We start from the raw sequence: 12,113 nt of genomic DNA on the forward strand, positions 1-12,113 counted from the left end.
CCCTAAACAAAAAACTTTAACCTTCAAAATGGTCAAAAGCATTAATTACTTTTAATCATAATTTCTTCCCTCTTTACAAGATGCTGGTAAGAACTGTCCTGCCACAGTAAAATGGGCCAGCCAAGATGTTACACCATCAAAATAAAATGCAAGTGAACCACATACATAACACATTTTCTAGCGCTGGACTTGAACGCAACTGACAATTTGTTTCACTGCCAGCTGTACAGAGGACAGGTGGGAGAGGTAAATGTTAAGAGCTTGGAACAGCATTGCTATAGTCCCAGCAGTAGAGCAGGGAGAGCCTGCTGCTTTTCATCTGACCTCTGACAAAACTTCATTACAAAGGAGTGCCAAGGGTAGAAAGGAAGGAGGACTAGGACACCATGGCAAAACTCCTGCCAAGGCTTTTGTCAGGAAGTATTTTGGCTGACCTGCCAAATCACGTCTTTGTTCTTCCAAACTAGCTGTAAAAGCCAATGGCAAGAGGCCCATAGAAGTCTGGCAGTTTGATTCCTTTCCTGAAATTAATTTGCTGATACAGGGACTAAACATTCAACATCTATTTTATGTATGATCCTGCTGTGTTTCATTTTCAAAGTCTGTAGCATAGTGGAAACACCAAAAACAAATCACAGAGAAATACCACACAAAACACCAACACACAACTTCTATTAAAACAAGGGGACCTGTGGAAATACTAAGTATGTCCAGAAAGAGGTATTTGTTGAGAAGGTCTGTGCTGAAAATCAGCTTGCAGTCTATCCAGAACTTATTTTGTCTTCCTACCAATGTCATGTTCATTTCGAAAGACACAGTTCTGTGGTCACATTCTACACTGGAAGATAAAGCAAGGAATAAAAGCAGCCCCTGCACATTTTTATTACCAAAATAAAATAAAATCTAACATTTCTGTGACTTGCTTGTTGGTTACGTCAGCTCTCATGCACAATCTGCTTACACTTTGGAATAACCCAAAATCTCTTTCCAGTTCACTCTTCGCTGCAGGAACAGGTTTGCCTGTGACCGCTATGAAAATCTTCCTCAAGTAAATGGCATTACCTGGCGTTGGAAATTCAGTAACCGAAGGGCCTTCAACTCCACTGTAGCTTTGGTCCGCAGATCAGGGGGCAGAGAACCAGGCAAGTTCTCCAGTTCCTGGATTCTGTGAGCAATTCGAGCCTGAAGTCTACAAAATCAGAAAACTGGGTATGACACCACAAGCAATCTCTAAGGCATTACTAAAATTAGATAGTAAAAATAGTCAGTTTAACTCAGGCATTTACTTGTCTTTTTCTTGTTTTTTTTTTTCTGAGCTAACAGGCTTTTGCAGAGATGACACTGGGTATCTTTTTCCACTTTGAAAATAAATTGTCAAGTGTTCAAAATGTCCCTTGGCTTTTCTTTTCAACTGGAACTAGATATGTGAAAATAAACTTGGGAATTCTATTTTACACATACTATTTAGGATTCTGCTTTCAAGCTTCTTTGATGGGTATTATTTTCATGCAGTGTAGTCAGTGACAACATAGACTATACTTGCCTTATTATCTGGAATTCTATTTCATTATTTTATTGACAAAGTAAGTTTGTTTATAAAGTATTTGCAGCTATACAGCTGCTACTGCAAATTGAATTCTACTTCACTTTTCCTTTAGAAGAGTGTATTTTGTATTCATTCGCAAATTCAAGAGAGAGAGAGACAGAGAGAGAGGGACTAATAGACAGAACTTGATTTTTTCTGACTTTAATATTACCAGAAGAATTCTGAAGTTCCTGGAACAACAAACAGGATGTGATGCTGCATTACTGCAGAAGACTATATTGGTATCTTTAAGAGAGTAAAAAACTGAAGCAGAATTAGGTAAGTAATGTTTGTCATACAGGCTGAAAAGCAAATCAAGAAGAGTTATTTCTAAACTAGAAAACGTTTAATTAAAAGCTGAAAATACTTGTCTCAGTCCAGAAAAGTTCATTATTCCTGCAGAAAAAGTCTTCATTCAGAAAATGACACAGCCTTATTTTGCCATTTCCAGTTTATATACCACACCAAAAAAAGCTCACATTTTGCACAATTGGGCACTCCAGTTAGTAAGAAGATATTTTAGTTCACCTAAGAATGTAAAATCTTCAGAATTAAGCAGCTTCTTGGAGAGATGTACTAGCCAGTGTACATTCCTACAAAAAAGCAGCTAAGCTGCTCTAAATCATATGTTCTACGTGTCACTTGCAGGATTGCATCCATGTGTGGGTATCACAACAATTATTTTTAATTCTTTTTCCCTTCCCAAATAGCTGCGGTGTATCTCCTGAAACTATCACCTACAAAACAGTTATAGCCAAACGCCAGTTTCCCTGACTTTAATGAAACCTTAAGGGAGCAGTCACAACCTTTCCAAACCTTTGAGTTGTGAATTTATTAAAGCAGCTGAATATTGAACATATTTTCAATTTCCTTTTACATTCTTACTAGCAATGAATGTTCCTTCTTTTACTATACATGCGGATAAGTTAATCTAGGTCCCCTCTGGCATACCTTACGGTTTTAGATAACTAACTGTAAGAGTCACTTCCAAACAAACATGAAGTGAAATGCTGACTTAGTTCTGTCAGAATTGGGTTTTTTTCTTTCAATTCAGGTATAAAACATATAAAAATGCTTGCTGTTGTAAAAGTTTACATAATAGAAGTCCAAGCAATTGCCAAAGGTGGGTTGGCCTCTGCATTTCTATCAACAAAATTTGTAACTAAAATCCAAATATACGTGTTTCTTGAGATATGTCTAAACATAATCAAAGCTCACAGAGTGTGCTTATTATGTACCAACATCCCATTATGCAGCCCCTCCCATATAATACCCATTTCACTGCTAACAATTTTTTTTCAACTTCAGCTTATAAAAAAAGCAGATCAGAAATGAATGCACATGAAATTTTATCCTTAAATTATACAGCAGATTAGTATATCCAGGATAACTTTTCCTTCAACTATTTTCCTTCATATGTTGAAATGCACTGAGGTACAAACAATCACAATTCAAGGCTTTGGTGGGTGATTGCCCTTCCTTTAACAACCCTGTCAGAGGGAAGGAATACAAACAAAAACATCAGTATTTCTAAGTCAGTAGAGATATTACCTCAGAAAACTCTAATTGTAACTCAGATCAGTTCTCTATTTAAAAAAAAGTCCAGAACAATAGAAGTTGAAGTAGTAAAAGGAAATCTACAGTACCTGTATGGAAAAATAAAGAAAATGACAACCAGATGAGTTATGTATGAACAAAAAAAAAAAAAAAGCTTTGAAGTTTAATGTCATACTCTCCCAGAAGTACTATTTATATGTATTGTCTATGGTACTAACAGAGTAATGATAATAATGCTTTCTTCAGTAGTCAGTAGGAGTTTTTCAAGAATTCCAAGTCATGTGAATGGAAGAACTGCTTGAGCTATCTCTCATCACTGCCATCTTCTAGTCTTTAAAGGACGTGACCACTGTTTGTTGTACTGTTATTTTCATGGAACAATGCCAACAGCTGTCAGGTAAAGAGAATTCAAAGAAAGAAGTTTCCTAGATCTTTTTACAATCACTTGAAGTATATCATCTCACCATTTAAAGGAGATGTAATAAATTAATCTTTGCAGTTCAGCAATCTACTTCCAAGCAGAAAGTGGCCACTGAATGTACGCAGAAATCTCTTTGCAAAGTAAGTGATGCACACCCATTCCTCATTAACTCAGGTCAGCAGCAGAGGTTATGGTTGTACAATCAAACCTGTCTGGCATGGATGCCAGGCAGTAAAGAAGGTGCCTAAGAAAATACTTCGCAGATAATGGAAAGAAACCATGTACAATCTGCAGGACATCTCCTAGTGTATTATTTTTTAATGTGCAATGAGAATGAGGGTGGAAAAAGCCTTTCAACATAATAAAACAACTTTAAATTATAGGCATTATTGCCTTTAAGACAGCTATTCAGTGAGACTAAAAAGCAGCACTTTATTTTGAAGAAAGCATTAAGGAGAGTTTTATAAAAACATGTATTGGATTTGCATGGCTAGGTACTGCTAGCAGGAGGACTACAGCACTGGCTTCTGTGAGAAGCTGTCAGAAGTCTTCCTATATCCTGTAGAGCCAACATCAGCCAGATCCAGGACAGACCCCTCCACTGGTCAAGGCTGAGCCAATCAAAAATGGTGGCAATGCTTCTGTGATAGCAGACTCAAGAAGGGGGTGGGGGGGTAAGTTATCAGGCAGATTAATTGTGGCTACAGAAGAGCAGTGTGAGAACCTGTGAGAGGAACAACTCTGCAGACATAAAGATCAGTGGAGAAGGAAGGGCCACAGGCAGCAGAGCTGAGATTCCCCCACAGCTCATGGTGCAGGTGATGGTGAGGCAGCTGTGCCCCAGCAGCCCATGGGGGACTGCAGGGATGCAGAGATCCACCTGGAATTCAAACGGTTTTCAAGATATAATGCTCCTTTATTAAAAGGGTTTAGTGTGAGATCTCAAGAGCCAACTGTTTCATAAAGCTTTCACTAACCTCAGTGTTTTCAGGATAAGGATGTTTATTTTGGCTTTTTTCTGCTCCATTTTTATTAAGAAATTGTGAAGACACATTTCTGAATTAAACTTGCCTATATTAAAGCTAAATCCAGCACCATTCAAACCATAGAAGCTGTGAAACTGCCTTTTTCAAAACTTTTGTCTGATGTTACTTACACAGTTTAAAGTAATGAAAGGATTTCCAGGAGCTCTACATATTCTGGAACTCGAAGCAAAATTAAACACCAGTTATGTTCAACATTAAAAAGGTCTGGATCTTTTATCTCTGTTCTAGGAAAAAATCCCGTAAAATAGAAAATCCTTCTGCTGGAGAATCCCTATGAAACTTTCATCTCACTATGCCAAGAACACCAGTGTGTTTAGAACCTAACATGCTGGATCTGTAACAGGTTTTCTAGGAGTAAAAGCGTCAGCTTTATTTTTTGTTACTTATTACTTTCCTCTGTTTATGAACACTAAGACATAACAGCTTGGCACAAACAGTGCAGTACAGCAGGGCTGAAAACAGGAAGAGTAACAATTTGAGGTTTATTGATGCAGAAAATATTGCATCATACTGGCCATATGATTCTTGGTTGAAGTTAGTGCTACGATTCTTCTGTCAGAGTAACTGTGAAACCGTAAAATGGTGTGTTCTACAAGCTTCTGAAAAAGATGCTGGAAAATACTGATTGCTCATGCTGAAAGAGACACAGCCATTCAGTCCTAGGGTGTATATATAAGACTGGCAGAATGACAACAAGAATGCACTGATAGAATTAGTTAACACAAAAAGTAACAGCTTTTCTGTAATCAAGGTCTGAATTCTGGGCATGGCATCACACCCAAAAGCGCTTCATGGTGCTTTACCTTCATAAAACAAAAGTTGCTAAACCAGTCTTCTGTGAGACCACCATCCCTTTTGGCTACCTTCCTCTACAAACTCAAAGTAACAATGCAAGATGCATCATTAAACTAAAATAGGTAGTACTCTGAGTGCAATTACTTTCCTCTGACTGATAATCATCAGGAACATATTTTAGGTGCAGGTCAGAATCCTTCTGCCTGGCAGACTCTCAAGGTCAGTTATTAAATAGCCTTGATGCTGTGAAGAGGGAAGAAGTCTCCTTCTAACACCAAAAGAAATGTTCTACCCTATACTTTTTAACAAATATACTTCATCATCTAAACAGAACACTCGGGAAGCGATTTTTGAACTTGGTATACCTTTTTCTAAATGGTATACTTTTTTCTAATCCTGCCTGTGACTTTCTTATTCTCTTCACTCTTTGGTTGTCCAGACAAATCCATCATATTCATAAAATGTGCTTTTGCTGTGGTTACCAACTCTTCAGCCTTTTGGCCGTCTCTGTTCTCTTCTAAAAACCTTGGTCACAAAATTGATTTCTCTTTAAACTTAAATGGTTTCCAGTGATACTGCCAGTATGCTTCACTAGTTCATCATTTGGGGTAGAATTAAATAATTATTTGGTTTGATATTTGTGTACTTCTTGGTAATACAGCCTTTCCCTGGAAACTTTGTTTACACTATTACCACTACAGTAGCTGATTGTAAGGAGTTCCAGTTAAGGATGTGAAAAACAAGAATAATTTTCATCTTGTTATAAACTCTTACCTATATTCGCGTTCTTGGAGTATTTCAACAGGATCCAGTCCTTGTGGCTTCTGGATAGGGCTGATGCGGTTCTGCTTCTGCTGCAGCTGGACAATGGGTGAAGGTTGTCCCGGAGGGGGCTGTGGTACAGAGGGCCCAGGCATGGTGGCAGCAGGCTGGGCGGCAGCAGGAGCAGGAGAAGGCCTCCCACTAGGAGCTGGCGCTGGAAGCTTTTGCTGCACATTGGAGACACTCATATCTGGGGCTTGGCCTGAAACATAAACAGTACTGATTCATAACATGAAATATGGAAAGCAGGAAGAAAATCAAGATGGCTTTCTGAATACAAGACATGAAGGTAAGGTAAACATTCAAAATCACCAGAGAAGTCACACTGAGACGACACTCTGTTTTTTGAAACAGACATACTAAAATGCAGGTATACCATACATTGTAAGAAATGGCCAAAAGAAAAACAAAACACATGAAATTTTATAATGAAGGCTGTTTCTTTCACTATTTCTGTGGACTTTTAATTCTAGTGTTACCAGAAATGAAACAGCTGTAGAACTGACTTCTTCCAAATGCAAGACCTAATTCTGTGTCTAGTTCACTATCCTTGCAGTTAAAATAAAGCACCTAACCACAACCTGACAACAAGCAGAACTAGGTCTGATTTCAGACCTCTACCAGAACTTGATAACCATATGAAAATTTTTACAACTGTATTCAGAAATACCTGCCAGATATAAATAGCTTTTGTTTTACTATGATCTCCTATTAATTTTTATTTATTTAAAGTATCAGGAACTCAATTATTCTAATCACATTGAAAAGCAACACCTCAGTCGACACGAAAATGGTACCTGTCATTTACAGTCCCTAAAGGTCATGGACTTTAGAATTTCATTATGACAAGTTACCCATGCATTCAGATATTCGAGAATTCACTGTTAACAGACATTGCTAAAATAAAGATGCTGCTTAATTATCTCAAGAGTCATAGTCATTTAAGCTGGGGAAAACAACTGCAAAGTACACCTGCAATCTTGTAATCAACCTTGATTCAAACCAACATCCTGAAATATACAGAGATCACCATTTTGTCATTCACACATCTGCATCAAACTCCAGAAAAGGAACTTGAGCACAAGCTGTAGATTCTGTATGCAGCTACACTGCATTTCTGCTTATACGAAGGAAAAAAAGCAAGCCCATCAAAATCCTCTGTGTAACCTCAGTTCTCAGGGAATCCAGGAAGCTGAATGACTGTGCAATGAATGACAAATATATTTGAAGACACGGGGAAAAAAGTTGCAGTGCTCATTTGATCTCAAAGATTGCACTGATCGTTCAAAGCAATTTGATTCCAAAAGAACAAAACATACAGAAGGAAACAGCATAATTCTAACATGATTTGAAAACTTCTTTTACAGTAGCAAAGGTGAAAGACAAGCTTGCTACAATTAAGCATACTCAGAACATAACTTATTAAGTTTTATGCATGTTCCTCAGAAAACACACAGATTTCACTCTGACTGCAAAAAGGTGCTTCATGTTCAGTCTGTCTAAAAATTGCAGTAATTTCATGTGGGTCTCTTCCAAATGAATAAAAGGTTAGAGATTCCTTGATTAAAATCTTTGACTCAGTTAAAGTTACACTATTTTCCTTGCACAACTTTTTACCTTTCCTTTTTACTTTTCCCCACATCTTTTTCCCACTATACCTTCAGTCCACGTTTTAGGAGTAATGGCAGTTGCATGTCCAGGCATCCCTGGTGCAGCCCCTGGTCCAGCAGCAGTGCCACTCATTGCATGTAATCCAATACCTGCAATTTGACAGAGGAATAAAATTTGCTGAAACACAAACTATTTCCAAGATTCAAAAATCATTGTTTTGTAGTATGCTAGTCTATTCAGGCAAGCAGTGCTTTTCTTCATTAAGTAAGGATTTAAGTAGTTTTTATCGTTAATACATATGAAAGTAATATATATACCTAAAATCATGTTTAATGAAAAAACCCAACTTAATTGGTAGCAAAGCCATATCCACCAAAATGAAGTGAACAGTGACATTATTAAAACTTAAGAAACAATATCATCTTAACCCTTGATTCCAACACAAACGCAGTAATGGAAGTGTTCAGAAACTAACAGGTTCAGGGTGTTTAATGTAAGAGTTTTCTTAGGACCACAATGTGCTTGCTTACCTCACTGCAACATCCATCACCATTGTGAGAAAAAAGTAAGCACACTTTCTTTTTCTTATATTTTGCACCTAACAGCACACTGTATGTGGTTTATTTTCAACAACCTAAATAATCAGTCAACTCGATCCAGATTATTTATCTACTTTCCTGCATAGCAACAGGAGAATGAAAGTTCACCATAAGGAAAACAAGGGAAATTGCTATCAGTAAAGTACAATTAACATTCAAAAACTGTCAAGCATACCCGTACAGATGCAGTACTTCACAGTGAAATAACTTCTATTTCAGTTATTAGTATTCTATTTTGACAATATCCTCTTAATAACAGATGTGTTTTATGCACTTGCTAAGGCTTAATACAGTTCCAAATTACAGCCCTGCACAGCACCCATTTCTTAAACTATCATAGGTAGAACTTCGAGAATTACCTGAGCAATGACTCTTACCAAAGATTCACTTACCAGACTGCCTGTTGAAGGCACTGGGAGGCTGCTGCTGTTGAATGCCAGGCAGGGTTCTCTTGCCCTGGACAGCAAGCTGGAGGTTTTCTGGCAAGGGCTGACCCCTAGCCAGCATTTTGTATGCTAGAATCTGAGCCCGCAGTTGATGCAGCTGTGCAGGGCTGAAAGGGGAAGGCCCTCTGTTAGGCTGATTCATAACTTGTGGGTCTCCTGCTATAATGGGTCCTGGCTGACTGGGAGTCATCTGAGGTGGTGTTGGACCTCCTCCAGACATTGGACTGGACACATGCTCCGGTGCTCCTAGTGGAGATGGATGTGGAGACATATAACCTAGAACAGGTACAAGAATCATAAAGTTACCATTCTGCTAGTTAAACCTGAATTTCATCCAATATTTTAACAGTACATAAAGTATAAAAGTATCTCTTCTCAGGTCTGGATAGCTGTAGCATTTTCTGTGACGACGAAAGCGCAATCCAAAGTTCTCTGGGATACCAAGATAGCCTCAGGAGCTCTTCTTTAAGAAGAACTACAGTTATTTAGTCCAATAATTCCTAAACATAACAATTACCTGCATATTTGGAGTAAGACAAACTAAAATATGAAATATAATACAGAAGCCTGGGGACATAGTGTTGTTTACTAGAACTATGGAAAAATGTTTATTTGTAGAACATATGCAGTGAAGTCTGCCTAGTTTACAGCTCAATAGCCTATGTTTATTTTGAGGCACACACATCAAGGAATACCCATTCACTTCTACAGGCCCTCTTTGCCAACACTCACCAACATACAGAAGTAGAAATAATTGATATTCACTTCCCATACAACTACTCTTTAGTTTATACAAAGATTATGTTCAATACCTTTTGCCATCTGGATACTCAAAAACTTGAAACATAACTGCAAGCACAAAAATCACCCTCTGAAGAAGCTGCTAAAGACTATGTCAAGAGCAATCACAGTTCTGAAATGAACAGTGCTCAAATCTTACTATACCACTTGAAAATGCAGTGGTTTTAATTCTGAATATTAATTACACCTACTACATATTTTCTTGAGTTCCAAAAAGCACAACAGACAGCTAGTTTTTGGGGATTTTATCCACCAAGAGTGGAAAAGGGGTAACAATATTTACTCACTTTGCTCTGGTACTGTGGAACACAAATAATCTTCTCACAAATTGGAAAAGTCTAAAAAAAATTCATAAAAATCTAAACTCTTCTGGCTCACTTTCATATTCCATGTTCATAAGCCAAAGATCGTAACTCCAAAGACCATGATTCAGTTCATGATTATGTGACACCCAATCTACTCTTCTCCCAATTTTCCTGTCACTTTAAAGTGAAACGACTTCTATTTCATCTGTATGTAGTACAGATCACAGAAGAAATTTTGCTCGCCCTTTAGCTCCTCTTTTCTTACTGACCCTTCAGTAAAGGCAACATAGGCAAAACCTCAAAGTAGTCTCCGCTGTTCATTCTCAACTCTGGGACGACAGTCACTCACATTCTCAACTCTGGGAGCTGTAAGTCACTAGAACTTTAACCAGTGAAGATTAGAGTGCCAAAGAACTGAAATTTATGCTCAATTTAAATAAAGATTGTAAATGTATGAGACAGAAGAAAAAAAAAGAAAGGATTTCAGTTTTCCTAAAAAAACCCAAACAACATGAGATAGAATAACAGTGGGGAAAAGGGGATTTGTGATAGGAAAGGATCAGACAAGACAGAAACATTCAAACTAAAGATGATGACTATGGGAAAAGATGATGATTTTGGAAAGAATAAGAGAAGTTACACAGTTCAAGAGAAAAATGAGGGGAGAAGTTTAAAGAAAAGGAAGAAAGAGACATTAAAAAGTTAGAACTACTGGAGCTATATACTAGTTCAATATAAAAATTGTCTGCACATCCCTTGTTGGTGATAAAACGTATGATAAATAACTCAAGTTTATTCCACTTATCCATAACTTACTTTTATCTCTTTATTATTTTAAGAGAAGAGGGGAAGCTACAAATCCCTCTTGCTGAGCACACTGCTTAAAAAAATACCCATCATACCACAACAAAACAAAAAAATGCAACTGCATTACTGGTTTATACTACAAAGTGAAGTTTATTGCAATGTTTATCCATTATTACATTTCTAAATCTCAGGTTTTATTTTAAATGGCACCTAACTGGAATGACATTGTTTTCTGAACTGCTTTTGAAAAAATGGTTTCTGTCCCTCATCAAGTTATACTGCCCAAGTTTTAAATTCCTTAATGACTGATATGTTTCAGACTCAAGATCTTGAAATGCATCTGGACTATAAAGTTTAGAACGGTAGTCTAAGATGTTGTGTATTTGTTTTCAGTCCTGACAGTTCAAGCTGCCAAGTCTGTGACTAAGTTTTGCAAAGAGGAGTTTGCAAAAGCAGACATTTTTTGATCTTTCCGATTATGTATTTATTACTTATACCTTCTCTCTTCCTCCAAGTCTTCCACGTTAGCATTTTTAATAATGGAAGACTGTGCTTGGCAAGAAGAAGAATAAAAAAAATTCTATAGAGTCGGGAAAGAACAAAATCCGTCCAAACTTCTTGTAAAGATGCTAAAATGTGGCATTTACACAAGGTAAATTTTGTGATGCTATATGAAAATTTTTCTTTAAAGTGTGAAAACTTTCATATTATGACAGTGAAAAAAGATACAGTCACAAGCCTGACCTAATAAAGTGATTTATACTACTTGCTTTTTTCCTATCTTATTACACATAGACTCTAACACAGATAAGCATGCACATGAGAACATCCCCTAAAATTGTCCCACTATAAAAGGACAACAGTAACCTACAGTTCCAAACAAGACACAGAATACCAGGAAAGGGAGGCCAAACAACCCTGTCTATAATTTTAAATTGTGGTAATTTCTAAGCTTTATCAGGTTTCTCCAGATTTTGTCTAACTGAGCTCTGAAAACCTCAAATGATGGTAACCCCTAATCATTCTAATGCTGAACTTCCTTTCCCTTAAGTCCCATCAGAATTTCACTTACACGATTTGTAAACATTACTTCTCTGCTTTTACTGCGCATCTTTGAGGAGAGTCCTGTCTGTCTTTCCCATAATCCTTCAATGGGTCATAGAAGAGGTTGCATCAGAAACCCTTCTCAAGTTTTCCTAACTGAACGCATAATCAGAAACATATTTAATCCCACTTTGGCATCAACTTGTTCAGCAAAAACACAACACAGCACGTCATAAACAATGCATATTCTTTACAGTATGAACATTGAAGGAAA

At 37.3% G+C, this 12,113-nt stretch overlaps 1 protein-coding gene across 6 annotated transcripts in view; it reads right to left on the bottom strand.

Annotated features, from left to right (window-relative positions):
• SMARCA2 (SWI/SNF related, matrix associated, actin dependent regulator of chromatin, subfamily a, member 2) overlaps positions 1-12,113 on the bottom strand; it is a 117,432-nt gene that overhangs the window by 77,088 nt on the left and 28,231 nt on the right. For all 6 annotated transcript variants that reach the window (XM_030969247.1, XM_030969244.1, XM_030969242.1 and 3 more), the window contains 4 exons: positions 8,829-9,158; positions 7,885-7,986; positions 6,179-6,428; positions 1,063-1,189 (listed from right to left, as the gene is read on the bottom strand). In XM_030969247.1, coding sequence (XP_030825107.1) covers positions 1,063-1,189; positions 6,179-6,428; positions 7,885-7,986; positions 8,829-9,158 — 809 coding nt within the window. The remainder of the gene's footprint in view (positions 1-1,062; positions 1,190-6,178; positions 6,429-7,884; positions 7,987-8,828; positions 9,159-12,113) is intronic.

Source organism: Camarhynchus parvulus, chromosome Z, assembly GCF_901933205.1.
Source record: "Camarhynchus parvulus chromosome Z, STF_HiC, whole genome shotgun sequence".
In the NCBI taxonomy this organism is placed as follows: domain Eukaryota; kingdom Metazoa; phylum Chordata; class Aves; order Passeriformes; family Thraupidae; genus Camarhynchus; species Camarhynchus parvulus.